This window comes from Nycticebus coucang, chromosome 7 (genome assembly GCF_027406575.1).
Source record: "Nycticebus coucang isolate mNycCou1 chromosome 7, mNycCou1.pri, whole genome shotgun sequence".
NCBI lineage: Eukaryota > Metazoa > Chordata > Mammalia > Primates > Lorisidae > Nycticebus > Nycticebus coucang.
The window spans coordinates 62,127,240-62,149,826 of NC_069786.1; the positions used below are offsets into that span (position 1 = coordinate 62,127,240).

The 22,587-nt window shown below is 36.2% G+C and overlaps 1 protein-coding gene across 2 annotated transcripts in view; it reads right to left on the minus strand.

The window, feature by feature from the left end:
• Positions 1–22,587, minus strand: part of TTC21B (tetratricopeptide repeat domain 21B) — a 91,460-nt gene that overhangs the window by 41,029 nt on the left and 27,844 nt on the right. For both annotated transcript variants that reach the window (XM_053597853.1, XM_053597854.1), the window contains 8 exons: positions 15,953–16,082; positions 12,544–12,701; positions 10,991–11,215; positions 9,337–9,575; positions 7,720–7,792; positions 7,008–7,118; positions 6,122–6,260; positions 2,456–2,562 (listed from right to left, as the gene is read on the minus strand). In XM_053597853.1, the coding sequence (XP_053453828.1) occupies positions 2,456–2,562; positions 6,122–6,260; positions 7,008–7,118; positions 7,720–7,792; positions 9,337–9,575; positions 10,991–11,215; positions 12,544–12,701; positions 15,953–16,082 (1,182 nt within the window). The remainder of the gene's footprint in view (positions 1–2,455; positions 2,563–6,121; positions 6,261–7,007; positions 7,119–7,719; positions 7,793–9,336; positions 9,576–10,990; positions 11,216–12,543; positions 12,702–15,952; positions 16,083–22,587) is intronic.

Consider the following 22,587-nt stretch of genomic DNA (forward strand, 5'->3'; position numbering starts at 1 on the left):
AAACAAAATTAGCTGGGGCTGTAGCTGGTACTTGTGGTCCAAGCTACTTGGGAGACTGAGGCATCATGATAGCTTGAGCCCAAGAGTTTGAAGTTGCTGTGAGGTAGGATGACAGGGCACTCTACTGAGGGCAACCAATTGAGACTATTCAACAAAAAAAAAAAAGAAAAATATCAGAACTCCTTAGAAATTGAACACTACACTTTTAAATAACCTGTGGGTTAAAGAAGCAATCAAAGTAAAAATTAAGAAATATTTTGAACTGAATAATAATAAACTTGTGGGATGCTACTAAAGCAATGTTTAGAGAAAAATTTAGTGTCTTAAGTGAATAAGAAAAAACAAGGCTAAAAATCTATTACCTCCTATTTGAAGAGGCTAAAAACAGATGAGTAAATCATACCCAAAGAACGTAGAAGAAACTAATTATGATGTAAAAAGAAAACATTTAATGAAGTCAGAAAAGGCAAAAGTTGATCTTTTGAAAATACATGAATTAATAAAATAATAAATCCCTAGCATAATTGCATATTAAAAAAGGAAGGAAAATACAAGTACTATTATCTGGTCTGTAAAAGAAGATCATTTTCACAGCACTTATAGACATTCAAAAGAAAAGATATAATGAACAAATTTATGTCAACAAATTTGTCAGTTTAATTTAATGAACTCAACAAACTACCTAAAACTATAATCATCTATGCTGATATAAGAAATATAAAAATGATCAGTCTGAAAACTATTAAACATAGTGAATCTATTAATAAAAAATTTCCATCAAAAAAGTCTCAAGGTCGCAATGGTTTCAGTATTGAATTGTTATGAACATCAAAGAAACAGCATCAATCTATTTTCTGAACATACATGTAGAAATCCTGAATGAGAAATATTAGAAAACAATATCTGGCAATATCTTTTAAAAAATTGTAACAAGGTGATATTTATTTCTGGAATATAAGTGTGGTTTAATATTTGAAAATTAATACACTTCATTAAAAGAAAATTTCATTAAAAAAACATTTCATTAAAATGTTTTTCATTTTATTCATTTCATTTTATTTCATTTCATTTCATTAAAATGTTCAAAAAAAAATTTCATTTAAAAAAACATTTCATGCAAATCAAAACTACTTTGAGATACCATCTAACTCCAGTGAGACTAGCCTATATCACAAAATCCCAAGACCAGAGATGTTGGCGCGGATGTGGAGAAAAGGGAACACTTTTGCACTGCTGGTGGGAATGCAAATTAATACATTCCTTTTGGAAAGAGATATGAAGAACACTTAGAGATCTAAAAATAGATCTGCCATTCAATCCTGTAATCCCTGTACTGGGCATGTACCCAGAAGACCAAAAATCACATCATAACAAAGATATTTGTACCAGAATGTTTATTGCAGCCCAATTCATAATTGCTAAGTCATGGAAGAAGCCCAAGTGCCCATCAATCCACGAATGGATTAATAAATTGTGGTACATGTACATCATGGAATATTATGCAGCCTTAAAGAAAGATGGAGACTTACCTCTTTCATGTTTACATGGATGGAGCTGGAACATATTCTTCTTAGTAAAGTATCTCAAGAATGGAAGAAAAAGTACCCAATGTACTCAGCCCTACTATGAAACTAATTTAGGGTTTTCACATGAAAGCTATAACCCAGTTACAACCTAAGAATAGGGGGAAGGGGGAAAGGGAGGGGAGGAAGGGAGGAGGTGGGTAGAGGGAAGGGGATTGGTGGGATAACACCAGCGGTGCATCTTACAAGGGTATATGTGAAACTTGGTAAACAGTCTGTGAAGCTAGTGAATGATGCCCCATGAATATATCAATGTATACAGCTATGATTTAATAAAAAAAAAAAAAAAGAAAAACATTTCATTCATTTAACACTTCATTAAAAAAAAACATTTAATACACTTCATTAAAAGAACAAGGAGAAAGTCATATGACTATCTTGATGGATGCAGAAAATGCATTTGATACATTTAAGTCACTAAAAATACTGTAAGCAAACTAGAAATTGAAGTGATTAAAAAACAATAACTACTCAGGAACACATGTAAGGAAATGTGCGTAAAACCTCTACTTTGAGAACAACAACATATTAAAAGAAAGTAAAGAAGATCTAAGTAAATGGAGGAAGTAAGCAGGAGTTCAAATCCTGATTATAACACTAGTCAGATGGCGCCACACAAGTTATGAAGCCAGGTTTCCTCAGCTGTAACACAGGACTAACAACATCAACTTTCTCTAATTGTTATAATAATCAGCAATAATATATTTAAAACTGTACAGCCATAAGCATCTAATCGTTATTTCTATTTTGGCATTTTTTTTTTTTTTTGTGACTGCTGGGCCAAAAGAGATTGTTTTCCTTTTACATGTGGCATATTCCCTTCTACACTCATCTGCCACCCCAGGACCACGCTTACAAACAAATGTGTTCACCTGCTGTAATGAAGTGATCGCATCACCAGGTCTTTCCATTTTACTATAAACTTTTGCTAGAAGAACTTGAGAACGTCCATCCTCCATGAGAGCTGACAGTTCATTTACTACAAAAAACGGAATTCAATGGAAAGAAATATTCAAGTTAATGTTTACATTCTTCTATAATTTTTAAAACTTCAAAAGAAATACTTTGAAAAATAGTGAATAAACTGAAGAATGGGATTTAAGAAGGGATTTAAGATAAAAACTGGCTGGAAGAAAAGTTAAAGAATTGGATAACTAAAGGTTTTTCTTGACCTGTATTAAGAATCAACAATCCAAGGCTGGGCTTGGTGGCTCATGCCTGTAATGGCAGCACTTTGGAAGGCTGAAGCAGGAAGATCACTTGAGGCCAGGATTTGAAGACCAGGCTAAGCAACATAAAGGGACCCTGTCTCCAGACAAAAATAGAAAAATGATCCAGGTATGTTGGTGCACACCCGTAGTTCTAGCTACTGGGGAGGCTGAGGCAGGAGAATTGCTTGAGCCCAGTTGTTCAAGGTTTTAGTGAGTTATGATGATGCCACTGCACTCTAGGCCAGGCAACAGAGCAAGATTCTGTCTTGAAAAAAAGAAAAATACAAAAGGAAAAACTAACACCACAAGAATTTCAATTTTCATTCGTTAAGTGTATTAAAATTTCTATTTATTGAAGTCATAAAAAAAAATAGAGTAGTTGCTAAATAGAATTAAGAAAACAACTGCTCCTTTATAATCAGTAAAACATAGTCCTTAAGAGCACCAACTTTGTTGCCAACCATTCTGGTTTCAAACTTAGGCTTTACCAGTCAATAGCCATTTAATCTTGAAGAAGGAATTTAACTATTCTGTACTTCTTTTCATCCATAAAATAGGAAAAATAATTATACCTACCCTCATTGGCTTGTTGTAAGACTTAAAAAGCTATCACATTATTAAATAATTTAACATATGCAATGCAATTAAAATAAAGTTTGGCACACGATAGGTGATATTTAAGTATTTTATAATAAAAGCAATAAAAGATCACCAGCAATTAACAAAAATAAGTTTTTTCCACCATTTATCCAGTACATAGTCTATGCCACACACTGTTTTAAGTGTTCATACACATTATTTCTTTAAAATTTCCAGCCTAACCGGCAGGTTTTTAAATCATTATTATATAGGTAAGAAGAGCTCTAAGTTGAGCACAAGGCACAACAAAGTGGCTGTGCAGGAAAAGAGCAGGGAAGGAGCAGTCAGGGGAGTCAGGAGCAGCGCAGGCACACAGATGCGAAGGGCCCAGGAAGCCACAGCACAGTGAAGACCCTGGTGTAACTCTGAGGGAGATGGGAGGCACCAGTGAGTTGGAGCAGGCATAAATGCACTTCTGTTTAAAAGGCTGAAAGGCGCTACTGGGTGAGAGCTTTCAGCATGGTTGAAGGATTGAAGATACTTTAATAGGTATTGCATTAAATCTGTAGATTGCTTTGGGTAGTATTTAATGCGATCCCTATTAAAGCACCATTGTCATACTTTAAAGAGCTCGAAAAAATAGTGCTTCATTTTATATGGAATCAGAAAAAACCTTGAATAGCCAATGCATTACTCAGAAATAAAAACAAATCAGGAGGTATCACTTTATCAGACTTCAAGCTATACTATAAATCTATAGTGATCAAAACAGCATGGTGCTGGCACAAAAACAGAAAAGTAGATTTACGGTACAGAATAGAAAACCAAGAGATGAACCCAGACACTTATTGTCATTTGATCTTTGATAAGCCTATCAAAAACATTCCATGGGGGAAAGACTCCTATTTAACAAATGGTGCTGGCAAACTGGCTGGCAACCTGTATAAGACAGAAACTGGACCCCCACTTTTCATCAACAAAAATTGATTTTCACTGGATAAAAGATTTAAACTTAAGACATGAAACTATAAAGATACTAGAAGAGAGTACAGGGAAAACACTTTAAGAAATCGGCCTGGGAGAATATTTTATGAAGAGGACCTCCCTGGGCTATTGAAGCAACACCAAAAATACATCACTGTGATCTGATCAAAGTAAAAAGCTTTTACACAGCCAAGAACCCAGTAAGTAAAGCAAACAGACAATCTTCAGAATGGGAGAAGATTTTTGCAGGTTATGCTTCTGACAAAGGTCTGATAACTAGAATCCACAGAGAACTCAAACTAATCAAACCCTATTTCTAAGTCGGCAAGAGATTTGAACAGAAACTTCTCTGATGAACACAGGCACATGGCCAACAAACACATGCAAAAGTGTTCATCATCTTTAATCATCAGAGAAATGCAAATCAAAACCACTCTGAGATATCATCTAACTCCAGTAAGACTAGCCCACATAACAAATTACCAAAACTAAAATATATATATATATATATATATATATATATCCCCAAACTACAGATGTTGGGTGTGGATGTGGAGAGAAGAGAACACCTCTACACTCCTGGTGGGAATGCAAGCTAATACCACCTTTTTGTAAAGAAGTTTGGAGAATACTCAAGAAACTAAAAGTAGACCTACTGTCTGATCCTACAATTCCTCTACTAGGTATATACCCAGAGGATCAAAAATAATTTTACAACAAAGACATCTGTACCAGAATGTTTATTGCAGCCCAATTCAGAATTGCCAGCCCAAGTACCCAGTGACCCATGAATGGATTAACAAATTGTGGTATATGTACACCATGGAATACTATGCAGCCATAAAAAGATGGAGACTTCACATTTTTTTTGTTTACCTGGATGGAGCTGGAACATATTCTTAGTAAAGTATCTCAAGAATGGAAAAAATGTACCCAATGTACTCAATACTAATATGAAATCAATATATAATCACCTACACATTCATAGGAATGGTAAAACATAACTACAGTCCAGAAAGTGGAAGAGAAGAGGAGAGAGAAGAGAGGGGGGAGTTAGGAGGAGGGAGGGAATTTGGGGGGACCTCACCTAATGTGCATGATGCAATGGTACATGTCAAAACCATTAAGAAGAGAGTATAATTGTCTTACCACAACAAATAAGTAAGCGAGGTGATGGATGTGTTAATCAGATCAATGTAAGCATTTCACATGGTATATCAAATTAGTACACTGAACCCCATAAATGCATCAATGTACACAGTTATGATTTAATAAAAAAAATCACACTTACTACATTTATACTCACACACCCACAGACAGAGAGAATATGTATATATTAAATCACAAACTGCCTATAAGGAGGTAACTTGAGAATAAGGCAAGTGGAATTCAAGACAGAAACAGATGGCTTACACATTATATTCTTTTATAGTGCTTGAATTTTTTAAAAGAACGATGTATTACTTTTTTAAAAAGTAAAGATTATAAATATGTTAACATGTTTGTATGCCAGAGGTAGTTGCAATTTAAAGATAACTGACTTTATGTTATTTTGGAAAGTAAGCTATCTTTCTATAAATCTTGTATTAGATTGTAAAATACCTTATTTGATGAGAGTAGCATTCTGATACAAATACCTATGCACCTATATAATCAATCACACATATAAAAAATTGAGAATACAAATACACATTTTTATAAAATAAAAATTAAGATATCAGCTTTATCAGCTATACTTTTCTCAAATCAGAAAGACTTGCATACCAGATTCATGAGCTAGAGCGTGTTGAAGAACTTTTTCTGCTTTGTCATACCATTTCAATTTTAATAAGAGCTCGGCCAGGTCATAGCAAAGATAATTCTGTTGTCCACTTTTCAGAGCAGCTTCATAGTAAGTGATTGCCTAAACAGAACCCATTTCATTTATGAAAAAAAAGGTAATGAGAATGGCATTCAAGCATAGATATTTTACACATTACAGACTTAAAGCATGTGCATAAATAAAAATAACCAGCAAGAATCTCAGGCTATACCTATTAGTCAAGAATGCCGTTTTTCTTAGAGAATCAAACACAGCATAAAGAAACTAAAATTTCTTAGGATAAGTGACTAAGTAACAGTGTTTACAAAAAAAAAAAAAATTATAGGTTTTATTCTAGAGGCCAGTGAACCTTACTGAATGTATATAGTTTACATTCAAATGCTATACATTTGCTAGCTAAGGTATATTTGTTTAACAATAACCCAAGAATAGGGCAAGAATGGAACAGTTAAAGCAAAATCCATTCTTCCTACTAGGAAAAAAAAAAAAAATCACTCAAGACACATAGCTTGCCACAATTGGTTCAGTACAAAGAACATTTATCATGCTTTGTTACATAATGAGAGAGATATAGGAACAGCAACTTTATGGGTAATTGATTTGGTAATATGACGATGTAGCTGCAAAACGAAGCATGAAGTAAATTCAGGAGCCCAAACAAACTTTACAAAGTAAAGTACTGAAGAATTCAAAACACTGAGATAGACTTTAACACAAATCCCAGTTCTGCAGTTACGACCCTTAAAGATGCACATGGGCTTGGTGAAGAAGCCTCTGGGACACAGTTTTATCCATTGGATCCAATGGACATGTCTCAAAGGGACTTACCTTTGAGTAATTGTGGGTTTTGACAAGGGCTTTCCCAATTTTGCTTGCTAATGTCCCATCTTTTGGGTTCTGATTTAACGCTTGCTCATATGCTACTATTGCTTCTTCAGGCTAATATTATCAAACACAAAAATAAGCAATAAAATCCGATTAACCAAACTCCATTAAACAGCAACATTTCTATAGTTAAGATCTACATTTGGAATATGTCACAAAGACTAAACACATACTGAATTCTGGGAACTACAACAGTCTCAGAAAGGTGATAGTGAGTAGGGTAGGTACCATTTATTGCTATGATCTAACCCATGCTGTGCTCTTATCTCCAAAAATAATCATGTTAGAACTAGAAGACAGCTTCCTGACTTTTCATTTCTGGAAGTCATTCTAATAAGCAGTCACAAAGAGTCAGCTGCTTCCCTTTGAAGAAAACCCCATCTTAGTCAGCAGCTCTCTTCATTGTTCATCAATATTACTTCTGTCATCTCTACTGCATATTTCAAATAGTGGTACACTGAATTACTGGATCTCAACTTGAAAATATATATATATATATTTTAAATTTTACTGGTTATCTCCTTTTTATTATAACTGGATCTTTAAACATTAAAAAACATTAACAAAAACAAATGCCTTTTATTATAAAGTTATATTAATCACAAAGAGTTTTCTTTCTTTTAAAATCTAAGTTCAGTAACACCAGAAATTTTACCTCTTGAATATTCATGTATGCATCACCAAGGAGAAGGAAGGAACGAGGGTTGGGCATTCTTTCAGCAATCTCTCTGCAAATAAAACCAATTCTCCTTAGGATCTTGAATACAAATATATTCTTCTAAACCAATAAAATACAAGGTAAGTCCATTTATTTCAATAGGTAGTAGTCTTCAGAGTACCTTCAACATATCCAACAGTGTAATGTCATAAAACCCCACCTATACCCACACCCAGACTGTTTATGCTAAATCAGTAATTTCTGTCATTGAATCTTTCCATTTTCTTCAATGCAGGTAATAGAATACAGGTAGCTGGTAAACATAAACATTCATTATCTGGAAATGTGCATTTTGCTACCTTTAATTTTGAAATTATGTGGTAGTGAAGTTACCAAAAAATGATAGAGGGAATAAAATCTCAATATTCTCCTATGAATGTAGAGCTCTGATACTCATGGCATAAACCAAAAGCTAAAATGAGTTACCTTAAAAAAAAATGCAAAATCTTGTACTTCAGGATTTGCTGCTTATTTTTTACCTGTAATATTTATACCATGAAAGGTCAAGGTACCAAAGTTATTCATATAATATGGGTCTATGTCTTTAACATACAGTTTTCCTAATTAATACACAAATACAGATGACATTGAGAGTTGAAGTGTGTAGCTAATGATTCAGAGCTACCTGAAATGAAACCTATGCCTTTTTATCTATTACATTATGGTGCATCCAAAACAACTCAGCTCTATTTTTAGGTATTTTTGTATCATTAGAGATAACAATACTTATTGTTTGGATGTATCTTAGAAAATATCACTAAGAGCTCCAGCTCATCCAGCTAAACGTAGGGTGGTGCTCACATTCTCTGAATCGCTCAACACTTACAAAGAATCTGTGCAGCTTTTTGAGCTTTGTTATTTATAAAATATAGATAAACAAACATTGAATTAATTCATCAACATTTTACTATGTTTTCAAGAGATAAAACATTCATTTTCTCTTACATAAAGTATATGCTTGCATGTTTACCTTTTTGTTTGGGAGAAGACAAAGAACCACCTGAGTGTGTGTGTGTGTGTGAGAGAGAGTGTGTGTGTGTGTGTGTGAGATGTATTCCAATAACTCCTGAGGGCATCAGTGAGATACAACTTTTAAAGCACCTGTCCTTTCACCAAGAAAATGTTGCAAACCATACTTCAGTGTGCTGCATACTAAGCTACAATCCTTTTACTGCCACCCTATATTATTAAATATGCCTGTCTATGCCCTAGACTGTTGTTATATTACATAATCCTCTTAAGTTACTAGGGTACATGTAATTGTTGCTCTTTCCCTCCTCCAAGAGGAATATTCAGAGTCTAGAAATAAAATTTGATGAGGAGAACTGAGAAGCCAGGGTAAGCCACAGTTTGAACTCATCATGATTATGTGTTAGGGGGAGGAAATGACTTGGTTAGTGTTGATTGTGGCTGGTAGAAGAGGGAATCAAGACTATAATGGAAAGGATCTTTACAGCATCTACAAAACAGGTGAACAGAGATAAAGAAGAAATTTGGGAATTACTATTAGGAGATAAGTGTGTTAAAATATAATGGGTTGAGATAATTATTTACCTATAACAAGTGATATATAACATTTTCTCTTTTCTGTGCTTCAGATAAATATCTGCCATTTTTTCTTTTGCCTCTATAAAGTAAGGCTGTTCAGTTGTAACATTTCGAAGCATGCTTAATGCCCGCTCAGTATCTCCCTGGGCCAAAGCTAGGTCTGCGTTAGCAATAGTAACACGCAGTTCTTCAGATGTTCCTGAAAATTCATGGATGGCGTCTTGTAAAACTTTTGCTGCTTCATGCTGTAAAGATAAAATGAAAATACTATTCTCTCAAAATAGTCAACAAATTATAGTAGAAAGGAGGATTTTCTAATTATATAGAATAAATGCTCATACAATTATGATAGCTGGTGAAATAAACTGACAGATTTTCCAAAAAGTACTAAAACTTAAAATTAAACTCAAAGACACAAATCAGATGGGGCTATAAATATTTGTTAGCTGGGTAAATGTTCACAAAACTAGGACAACAATGGTTGCTACACAGTTACTATTACCATAATTTAATGAGCATTTACTTTGTACCCAACCTTGTATTAGCCCATTTAATTCTCAACCCCCCCTCTAATAGTTATTGTTATATTTATTAACCTCATCTTGCAGAAAGGAAATTGAGAGTTTGAGAGTTAAATAGTTAACAAACCAGAATTTGAACTCCAACGGCTGGACTCCCAAGCCTCGCTTCTTGGCTACAGTGACTGTTACCCCTTGACAGTATCTAGTCACCACTGCACACACTGGCTCTTCATGAAGCACCAGATCACTTCAATGTCTCCACCAGAACAACATTTATGCTCTACCTTGGGTGACTACTTACCTAATTTTCAAATATGTACCTGAATGAACCTAAAACATCATTTAAGATTCATCTCAACTTTAGAGATTATAAGATGTTTTGATTTCAGAAATGTTAAAATGTGAAAAAAAAGTACATATTGGAATCAATCACCTATATACAGTAGAATCAGCCCTACTTATTAAATGTATTTTAAGTTAATTTATTAGTAAAATAAAAATTCTTTGTGATTTGGCAAACATCTAGCAATATAACCACCTTCATTTTCACTAAAAAATGAAATAAGTGACTAGCAACCTCAAAACCTAAAGCACTGATCAATGACTTTCAGTTCTTCATTTTCCATAAGGTTTTCATTTTCCCAGAATTCTATCTAATCTCTGTGTTATTATTTTTTAAAGTATCTGACTTTATGATATTCCTACAGGTTTATGAAAGCTGTATTCTGTAAGGATTCATTTTGTTTTCTCAATTACTAGAATTTCTGGTTGGCATTTTCATTTTATTACAATAGTATGTCTGTGCATTTATATGTATGTGTGTTAATTCCTTTAAGGATTCACGGGATTATAACTGTATTATATTATTGCTTTTCACAGTAACCAAGACAATCATATCTATTATCACATTTCATAGTAGCCAACTTAAGCACATTGATACTTCAAGTCATCCAGGACCAAATTATTTTCAGGGACTTGTAGAAAGTATGTGATTTAGTGCAAAGTAATGAAAAATAAAATTTCTAAACTTTGCCACTTGGTCAAGGGAATAATGTCAGCTTTTTCATTTTCTACAGATATGTATATATACCAAAGTAATATATTCAGATCTGAGTCACTGAATTTAAAACTTCACCTACCTGCTCTCCATTTAAGCGGTGAACATCTACCAGCTCAAGAAAGATTGATAAGCGGTGGCTTGTATCAACTTCATTTTTTTTATGTTTGGATTTTGAGGAAGCTCCAATTCTTCTCATTCCTGGTAAATTCATTGCCATATGCAGAGTTTTAATAGCTTCTGTTATTTCTCCCATTTTCTTCTGTGACTGAGCTTTTATCAAATGATATAAAGGGTATTCTCTCACCTAAAAAATATTTAGTAATGCCTTCTGGAGTGCCCATATTAACACATAATTTATAATCTATCAAACATTAAAATCCCAGGATCGCTGAGAGCAGTCCATCTATGATCGTATGCATTAGGTATATTTCCGTCCCTTCCTGTATAGTACTAAATCAGAGTAAAGGAAATTGCCACTACCTAACATCCTCCTGGAGGACAGAGAGGTTGATCAGGTGTTTCTACTCTGACAGAGAGAAAATGCACAGTTAGTAAGACTGGCAAATACATTCTAAGGAGTTTTCAGAAAAGAAAAGAAATTTCTTCATCCTGGGACTTTTAGTACTGACATGAAGTTATTACACTTAAAGAAACACATTCTTTTTCCTTTATTTTTTAAGATTGAAAATGTCAGCATACTTTAATCAAACACTGGCTTTACCCTTCTATATCACTCCTAGATATGTACTAGCAGAGCTTGTATCTTTAGTCTGGAGATCAACAGTGTAAACAAAAAACATATGAGAATGACAAAATGAGTGAGGAACAAAGTCAAGGGAAGGCAGGAACGTGCTCATCTCTCAGACTCTTCCACTCACTGTGGCCAGGGAATGAGCATGGGGGTGATCATGCACAATCAGTCTTGAAAATCACCACCCCAAGAAGCAGGTGATTTTTCTGCAAATCCTGACTAGAACTTGAATTCTCTAGTTTACACCAGGGCTCTCCCGCCACAGGGCTTAAGACCCTGGGAAGCAAAGCAGAAGTCTGAAAAACTCATCTTTGGCTCTAGGTAGTTCAGGGAGTCTTAAACCTATGTTTTCCCTTATCCTGAAGGGATACTGGATGTTAGACACAGAATATCTTGGACAGAAATGTATGTTTATATTCTCAAACCACAAAATAACTTTCACAATGACTGGATGTTCTTTAATGATGAAACTAAAAGGAAGTTATTCAAAACCAAGGTCCAAGAAAGAAACAGATTTAGCATGATGCTCTATAGTGTACAGGTGTTTCTATGCGCATTCATCACTGCATTTAATCATTGCGTATAATTATCATAACAGTACAGTAGTATGTTAGGAGTTTTATTTTTAAAAAATAAGAAAATACTCTCAGGGAGAAACATATGGAAAACTCAGACACTGACCCAAGGTCTTTTATAGCCAAGTTCATATAGTTTTTAACACACATCCGAGTTGCCTCCACTTCTATTACTTCTGTGTTCAATTACTGTTCCCATTAAAAATGCATTTATTAGCAAGACATCACATTAAAGCAAAAATACTTGAATAAGTAAATGTTCAAGGAGGGTAACAGGTCTTATCCAATTGAGTCTGGAATACTTACCTTAAAATTATAGCTCAGACAAAGTTCAAGAGACTGAGAACACAATTTGAATTTTTCTTGAGACAAATAAACCTGAGCCATCAGGAGATGAGCATCCGCGTAAGAGGGATTACGCTCCAGGCAGTGCTGCAGGTTATTATAAGCCGCTTCGATATCACCTGGGGAGGGAGAGGACGCATCCTTATACTTCAGATAATTCAGAGAGCAGAGCGGGGACACAGGAGGGGGAAGGGTTTAGCTTATAGATAGCTCTGGTATTTAAACTTAAAGTTCCTAGTTCATAAGGTCATGGCTTAATTTTACCTGCGTTAGTTTCCTCCTAGTTCATATGAAAGAATAAACCTGCCAGTCAGACCAGTTCTTGATCTTAATGAGCAGACCAGGGAAAGCAGGAGAGATGAGAGTCAAGCACCAGCATCACCCAGAGGCCCTCAAACGGATCTTTATTTTCCTTGTCAAGAAAAAGGTTTTATTTACAATTTCACCAAAGTAAATTGTGTAAAACACAGGCATTTAAAAAGCAGCAGGCTAGGGCAGTGCCTGTGACTCAAAGGAGTAGGGCACTGGACCCATATGCTGGAGGTGGCAGGTTCAAACCCAGCCCCGGCCAAAGACTGAAAAAAAAAAAAAAAAAAAAAGCAGCAGGCTACAGTATCACTTACATTAACAAAGAGGATAGAGTCAGGTAATCCCTCTAGGCCAAAAACTTTATTACTACTATACATAAACTAACAAAAAAGGCACAAGGATATATTCTAGAGGTTCAGAAATATGGGTTATGGATTTAAAATGCCTTCAAATACTGACTGAAATATCAATTGTTTCAAAAACATCTGCTCTATATCTCAAAGTCTTATAATGGAAGAGAATTATGAATATTAAAGTAACAGGAATGGTGAAATCAATCTTGGGCTGGCAGATGGGATAGGAAGAGGTTCTTTAGAGAAAAAACAACAACAGACTGTTGGTCCTAGAAGTTTCTCATGATGTAAACTGCACTGCTCTGCATGTAGCTATCCCATAAGCTGGTCTTCAGCAGGCATAAGCAGGCCAACTTCCCAGGCGGCCTTGCTAGGAGAATGGGAGAAGAAGAGCTCCTAAATTATTTTCTGTTCAGATATACATCTCAACCTTACCTGATGCCTCAGCAGACAAAATAAGGCTTATAGTCAGAGCTTTCTCATTCCCAAAGAGTCACCCTACTGACCTATCAAAACAGAAAATGATTTTCTCAGAGACAGGATTAATAGACAAATAATTGGCTGAGATAGCACAAGAATTTACTGAACAGTATCAAAATCTGGTTATCACTCATTAAGTATAATTAATAATGTTGGATCTTTTTTTTTTTTTTACTGTTATAAATTCAACACCTAGAACTCCTTTCTTTTTTTTTTAAAGGAAAGGTTAAATATAATAAATTTGAATGACAATTCTTTTAGGAAAGAGGAGCATGAAGGTAGTAACTTGAAGAAAGAGATTGTTTTTCTAGGACAAAGTATACAGAGAAAGAATTAGGGTTTACAGCCGAGACACTGAAGAGAACAGGGCTGTATGAATACTTGACATCAGAATCTTTCTTGTTTCTTTTAAAGGGGAGGGGAAGGATGTGTGGGGTTAGCATCAGAAGGCCACAGAGTATTTTAAATGAGATGAGGGTCATCACTGTTGGGAAAAAAACACACATCAACACAGATCAACATCGACATCGCTTTCTCATCTAAGAGCGGCCCAGTTTCCCTGGAGTGAAGTGCAAGACCTTTCTGTCCCACACATCTGTCTTTGTCAGGGTCCTGTGTAATAAAATGCTTGCCTGGAGTTTTTCTCAGGTTCCGGGAGGGAGCCTCTAAATCTTGAAATTTCCCTAGTGCTAGGAGCACCTTCACTATTTGAAGTGGTCCCTGATGGTTTATCCTAGGGAGGAGGCTCACCGTGGCGCTCTCAGGCTGCGGACGAGCAGGGCCACGAGAACCAACCATGTGATTAGAGGACTGGGGCTCTGAGCCAGAGGAAGGCAGGAAATTGGGTTCGATCATGTGGCCAGTGATATAATACATGCCTATGTAATGAAATCCCAATAAAAAATCTGGACACCAAAACTGGGTGAGCTTCCTCAGTTGGTAATCCTCTGAGTGTCAGGAAGGTAACGTGTCCCGACTCCACAGGGAGAGGACAAGGAAAGCCCAGCCCTGTGCTTCTCTCCCTTTTGCTGTTCCAGATTAATATCCTGTTGCTTTAATAAAACTGTAATCGTATGTCCTGTGCTTTCTTGAGTTCTGTGAGCCATTCTTGTATGTTATTGAACCTAAAGAGGTTATAGGAACCTCCAAATTTATAGCCAGCTAGTCAGATATGCAGGATCTAGGAACCCCCAAATTTGTGCTAGCGAAAGTGAGGGCAGTTTTATGGACGACAGTGCCCTTAATCTGTGATGTTTGGTCCAACTTCAGCAAGCTGGTGTCAGAAATCACTGGAATCTGCAATTTAGCAACATGTGTCAAATGACTTAAGCCTGCTCTTTTTAGAAATGAGGTTAATATAAGAAACTTTCATCCCTAGAGACTGGCAATTAAGTATTACTAGATTGTGACTGATTTATATCAATTTTTAGAACAGCTGATTTATATCAATTTTTAGAACAGCTAATAACTTTGTGATAATTACAGAAATCAAAGTCGTAGTCTAATCATAGTAGGTAATACCGTTTCAATTGAGAAGAAAGTAGAAATATCACAAGGCTCAATATAACTCAATCCAAAGGTATTATAGATTGCTTCTTACAACAAGCTTTGGATATCACCTCAGTATTTTTTTTTATAAAGGTGTTTTTAAATGGAAACACCTTTAAATCAGTTTCTGCTGATAACTTTATGAACTTTATTTATTTCATATAACATCAGCTGGTAAAAATATATACCAACATGATATAATGGTCTATTTTTATGTGTTAAGTCATGTATTTGTCTGTATCCTAAAAAGCTAAGGTTATAACTGGGATTTTTTTAAGGAATACATAATCATTCACAAACACTAAACAGGCATTAATGTACATGTCACAAGGGCCTCAAATCTGGTAAATGTTCCATTTTGTTACTATGCCAGGAAGTCAGTAACCATGTATTAAAGACTACAAATTCTTATTGATGGTCCCCAATACCATCTGACAGACTTATTTTTTTAGGTGGTACACTGTATTTTCTCAGCAATTCATGTGAACCACAAAAGCTTGTAGCAATTTTTAGGGGATTAAATGGTGAGTTATGTAACTTGGATCAAATGGCTCCTGCAAATGCAAAATGTGCATTTTACATGTTTTTTTCCATATATGTGGAATGCTCACTTTATTTACACCTATTTTTATCAACATCAGAATAAAGAGTTTATTTTAAGCTTTTAAGGTGTACTGTACCTGACAAGTATTTCACTTTTGCTATTAGGAAGACAGCTTGTAGCAGTCCTGGAACAGTTCTCACTATAATCTCCAAGGCTGAGGTGCAGCGTCTGAGAAGTGGAGTGACAGGTTGACCAGGACTTGTAGGCTAAACAAAGTGAATTATATCATTTTATACATTAAAAATAACATTTAGTAAAAATAAATGCATTAATTTTAGTATGATTAGTAAAACTATACTTTTTTTTTTAAATTTCTCTTAATCTATTTCATTACACCTAAAGGTATGACTAAATTAATACTAATTTACCTCCTAGGGAATCTGTGAGCAGACTATGCAAATAATGGCATTTATTCAACAAAATAATTATGAAACTATTATACAATTACTGGTTTTGATAACATATGAAAGGAACATATTTGTACAAAAACTTTATCAAAGAATATATCTATTGAAAGGAAACTGGAAGGCAAAGGTTCATGTTAGACTTGATACAATCAAGGCAAAGAGTGTCCAAATTCTAGATTTGCCTTGTGATTTACTCAATTTACTTTCACTACCCTCGTAGGTCAGTTTTTAAAGAATTCGTATTTTTCCCTCTAGAAATCAGAAGGTAGAACACTCATGTATGCTGTACTAAATGTTGTATACTTTTAGATTCCTCACTTTTCTTTCCACCTGTCATATTGTAGGCCCTCACGTTTTTCTTTGTATTAAAAGTAAGTATAATTACTAAAGCAAAACTAGAACATAGCTTTACTGTTTTCCATTTTTCTTTCTTTCTTTCTTTTTTTGAGGAAGAATCTTATTGTGTCACCGTAGGTAGAATAGTATGGCTTTACAGCTCACAGCAACCTCAAACTCATGGGCTCAAGTGATTCTCTTACCTCAGCCTCCTAAGTAGCTTGGTCAACAACTCCTGGATCATTAGTTTTCTAATTCTAGTAGGGACAGGGTCTTGCTCTTGCTGAGGATGATCTCAAACTCCTGAGCTCAAGTGATCCATCCTTCTTGGCCTCCCAGAGTATAGAATTTACAGGCATGAATTCCTGGTCATGCCAATTTTCCTTATTCTTACAGTGGCTGCCTATCCAACCAAAATTTATCCAATGGTCATCCAATTACAAGTTAGTAATTTTTAAATATCAAATTTCATTATCCTTGCTTTGCTTTATGAACACTCATTCTTTTATATGAAGAATGATTCTTCCTTACTCCCTTCCAATTCTTTACATGACACATACATATTCTTTTTTTTTTCTTTTGCGGAGACCAGGTCTCTCTTTATCCCCTCTTAGGGCCATGATGTCACAAAGCTCGCAGGAACCTCCAACTCCTAGGCTTAGGCGATTCTCTTGCCTCAGCTTCCTGAGTAGCTGGGACTATAGGCACCCACCACAACGCCCAGCTATTTTTTTTGTTGCAGTTTGGCCTGGGCCGGGTTTGAACCAGCCACCCTGGGTATATGGAGCCAGTGCACTACCCACTGAGCCACAGGCACCACCCACACATACAGATTCTTAACTGGACTGAATCCTTTCGTGAAAAATCACTCCCAAAAAGAGCTGTTGTTATTGACAAGAAAATGCTATATCTCACCTATGTTGAGGCAAAAAAAAAAAAAAAAAGTGTGCTCAAAAAGATATTCAGAATATAACTAAAATACTTCAACTTCTTTAAATTTCTCACAGGGAATCTGCATAATAAAATTAAGCACTGAACAATATAATATGTAATTGTATGTTATATAACATATATATAATATTAAGTTTTAGTAGTAATTTCATATCTCTTACATGTTCGCTTCTTTTATAGGACTAAGGATCTTTAGGTGTCCTGAAGATCAGAATTTTATACTTCTTTGCACACTATTAGATACAGAATAAATTCTTTAAAAATATTTTTTTTCAGCATAAGTAAAAAAGTCAAACTATAAGTGATGGTAAAGTTCTAATAATATTCTTTGCCCTCTGGGAAGAACTAGTTATTGAGATTGACCAACATTTTTTACTGCAAACAGTTTTAGGGTGCAATCATAGAAAAACTATATGAAGATAATCTTTAATATATTGTTTATTCAGTTAAAATTCAAAACAAAGCTATATCTATAAAAGGGTCAAATAAGTAGGAACGTAGCTGGAGAGACAATTCTGCCTTTCTGAAATTACCCTATGCAAACAGCATTATGAATGCTGGTCAGGTTCTATCATGCCAGTAAAGTAAAACGGGATGCCTAGTTGGATTAGAGACCTAGCCACCACTTTATACATTATTCATGATCCACCTACAATTTATTCACAGCATAGCTGCCAGAGAAATTCTTGAAAACATTAAGTTTTTAAAACATTGACTATTTTCTCAGGTTCCTTTCAGTCTTTGTTCAGATCTTACCCGACGCATAAGGCTCACCCATGACCAATGTATATAAAATTACGAGGGCCCTAGCCTGCTGTGTTATTTTCTCCTGTCATCTTCCAACAAGATACTGCAAATCTACTTTTAATTATATTATCTGTCTCTTCCTGTAGGAATATATGTGTCATGGTCAAGGAATGCAGTTTGTTTTTACACAAATATTTCCCCAGCTCCAGCCAGAGTGCTGGTTACTCTTATAAACAGTTGTAGAATGAATCCTGAACACTGAATGAATACTGAAAAAATATATTCCAACTTCTAAGCAAGTGAAAAGGGATCATGACTTGGGAAATTGAGATCAATCTCAGGTGCAATTCCGTGGGGGTTCAGTTTAAACAACATAAAAAAACAAAAAGCAAACAGTATGAAAGCCTGGAGTAAGAACATGATTATCAATAAAAAGCAGGAGGAGTTCACTAAGAGAAGGTCATTTTCCTCCTTCTCCTTGTTAACAGTTACTGAGGCTGCAGATCAGGGAGACACTAAGAACTGTGCTTTTAGCAAAGAAGTGTCTGATGGTGCCCCTCCTGACAGCAATGTGTTGAAATATGAACAGAATATAACAAAGTCAGGATGTCTGTATTTGCTTACTGTTTGTAATAGAAGAGTCCTGACTGATGAAGCCTCACCAATTTGGAAAGAACTCTCTGTTAGTACAACACAGGGCTCCATTCCTAGTTCTACTCAAATCTGATGACAATCAAGATCAGGAATATGAAAGAGGTAAAGTCTCCATCTTTCTTTAAGGCTGCATAATATTCCATGGTATATTACCTCTTTAATGTTTACATGGATGGAGCTAGAACATATTCTTCTTAGCAAAGTATCTCAAGAATGGAAGAAAAAGTATCCAATGTACTCAGCCCTACTAGGAAACTAATTTATAAGCATCCACACTTCCAAATGAAAGCTATAACCCAACTACAGCCCAAGATGAAGGGGAAAGAGGAGGGGGAGGCAAGGAGAGAGGGGAGAATGTGTAGAGGGAAAATAATTGGTGAGACCACACCTATGGTACATTTTACAATGGTACATGTTAAATCTACTAAGGGTAGAATTGCAGTGAAGTCTATGTTAACTGCATTTTGATGAAAGTATTTAAAATTGTAGGGAGGCGGAGCATGATGGCGGACAGGATGGACATGTAGCCCACCTCTCTCAAGTCATCAGGTGAGAGGAAGGGGGGTCTGGACCTTTTCCCCACACGGATTATTGGTGTGGACAGACAGCTGGAGACGCGCAGCAAATTGGCGGATTGCTGTATATGAGGTGTAATTTAAAACCATGGACTCTGTTGTAGAGATTTTCTCTGCTTGGCCGTGCTGGCCGACAGGCCCTTCCCTCATGGAGGACAGCAGCTTACAATTCCTGGCAAAACCCAATTGACAAAAATTTATTCCTGAGCCAAGTTTAGCAACCTGAAAGGGGTCCCGCTCAGAGCCACAAGGGGCTAAGAAACTCAATGGAAAATTGAAGGGAAAGGATCCCGCCCAGGAAACAGACATTTTGAATTGTCCAAAATGGCAGACACCTTCCCCCAGAACAACAGGAGTGATTAAATAAACTGAACCAATCCTGGTGGGGAATATTGGTGTGGGCTGGCAGTTCAGGCGGTGTGGTGAACTGGTGGGTGGCTGGACTCTAAAGTCCAGATTCAAAAGTGAGACTCTGAGCCATAAAAACTGAGGATAAGGTCTCCTTGCACTGCAGCCGTGGGAGCAGGCAGCCAGCACCCTCCCCCACAGCTGATTGCAGTTGCCAGTTTACAGAATGTGGGAGTAGAGTGGATAGATTTGTGAAGCATGGACTCCTGCACCATATTGGGAGGTCGGATAGGAGTGCTGTCTGGAACAGAGCAGCTAAAGTTGGACAATAATTAGATAATAAACTTTTACAGAAACTCCAAAAAGGCTCGGCCAGGTAGGGGTGGTTACCGTGGTAACAGTGTAAATTGTGAACAGGTATAAGCCTGGGAACCACTCACCAGCGCCACCTGGTGTCTAGAAAGTATATTGCATTATAAATATATTCCTACGAAAGTTGATCCCCACGTCATATATAGATTATATTTCCACATATATACAAGAATAATATTTGTGGTTGGTGCCTTTATTTTCTTTTCCTCATAATTTTCTTGGAGGAGCTATTGTTAATTTTTTTATTATTATTATTTTATATATATATATTTTTATTTTTATTTTTTCTATTTTTAATTTTTTCTTTCTTTTTTTTAACTTTTTTATGAACACCACTTATTTTTTCCTTTTTCCCTTCTCTCTTCCTCTTCTTCCCTTCTTATGGTTTCTGAGAGTGCTTACATCAGATTTTTAGAGGTTCTTTGCTTTTTACCTTTTTTTCAATTATTTTATGATTATCATTATTTTTACTACAGTTTTTATTTGTTGCTGTCTGTATGTCTATGTATTTCTGATTGTTTGTGCATCTGTGGGCTTGTATGTTCAGTAGCCTTTTTATCTGTTTATTTGCTCATTTGGTCTCAATGAGTTTGGTGTTTTGCTAAATCCTCGGGTTGGCTATTTTCCCTAACTCCAAGTTTCACATTCAACAAGAACAAGGGGGAACAGGGGATGATGGCTGATTGGAGCCAGCTCTCAATAGAAGCCCCAGTCCGGAGGGAGAGATAATGACCAGAAAGAAGCCACCAAAGCTGCAGGAGGGGAGCTGAGCTGAGAGATGAGATAGATAATTGCTCGTCTTCCCTGCTGAGGCAAGCTTCGACTCCAAAGAAACTATTTTCAGAGGCGGAGACAAGATGGCTGACTGAAGCCAGCTTTCCACAGAGGCTCCCATCCAGAAGGAGAGTTAAAGGACAGAAATTTAGCAAGTAACCTGGTGGATTAGAGCTGCACCAAGAGAGAAGGTTGAAGAATGCACATCAACCTGTCTGAGACGAGCTTGCAACTCCAAGGATACAAACAAAGGGAACAAAATCCATAACCAAGTGGACGGGAGACCCTTCCCCCATAAGAACAGCTTGGAGTGCTCCACAAACAAATGAGCAGAGTTCAAAATATTTGAGTTGTCAACAGACCCATGCAATCCAGTTACCAGAGACCTTTTAAGCTTTCCCACCTGAGACAGGTGCTGACTGAGACAATTGATTTGGACTTTTTGAACTGAGCCAATTGCCAGAGGACTATTCAAGTGGTGCCCTGGGTGTGTGGTAGTAGGAAGGTTTGATTTTCCTTTTTCAATTGTCATCTGTGGAGGGGGGGTGACTTAAATGCTGGTATTTCTCCACAGCTGAGACTTCAACCCAGACTAACTATTTCACTAGGGTTGGACAGAGACCAACTGAAAACAAGACAGAACCACTTAGCCCCACCACACCAAAAAGGTCCCCAGTTTCTCAGGCCGTGGCACTGTACGGGTCCTCGAAAAGCTCTAGGGGAAAAGTCAAATGGTGTAAAATAATCATGAGGCAGAATCAGCAAAAAACTCTGGTAACATGAATAACCAGAATAGATCAACCCCCACAAGGAAAGATATGGCAGATATAACTGAAGATCCCATTCATAAACAGCTGGCCAAGATGTCAGAAATCGAATTCAGAATTTGGATTGCAAATAAGATTAATAGAATGGAGGAAAATTTGGAATTAGAAATTCGAAGAGCAATTCAAAAGTCAGAATTAGAAATTTGAGGAGAAATTCAAAAGTCATCTCAAGCATTTAACGAATTTAAAGACAAAACCACCAAAGATTTTGATGCACTGAAGCAAGAATTTGCATCCCTCAAAGATCTGAAAAATACAGTAGAATCCCTCAGTAACAGAGTGGAGCAAGCAGAAGAAAGGATTTCTGATATTGAAGACAACGCTTTTGAATGCTCCCAAACTCTCAAAGAGGAAGAGAAATGGAGAATAAAAACGGATCATTCTTTCAGAGAGCTCTGGGATCCACCTCATTGGAATCCCTGAAAGTGATGAAGTGGCCTCGCAAGGCACTGAGGCCCTTCTCCATGAAATTATGAAAGAGAATTTTCCAGACATGTCAAGAGATTCTGAAATTCAGATAGCAGACAGTTTCAGAACCCCAGGACAACTCAATCCCAATAAGACATCCCCCAGGCACATCATAATTAACTTCACTAAAGTTAATATGAAGGAGAAAATTCTGAAAGCAGCCAGACGTAAGAAATCCATTACCTACAAAGGGAAGAATATTAGAATGACTGCAGAACTCTCTGCTGAAACTTTTCAAGCCAGAAGAGGGTG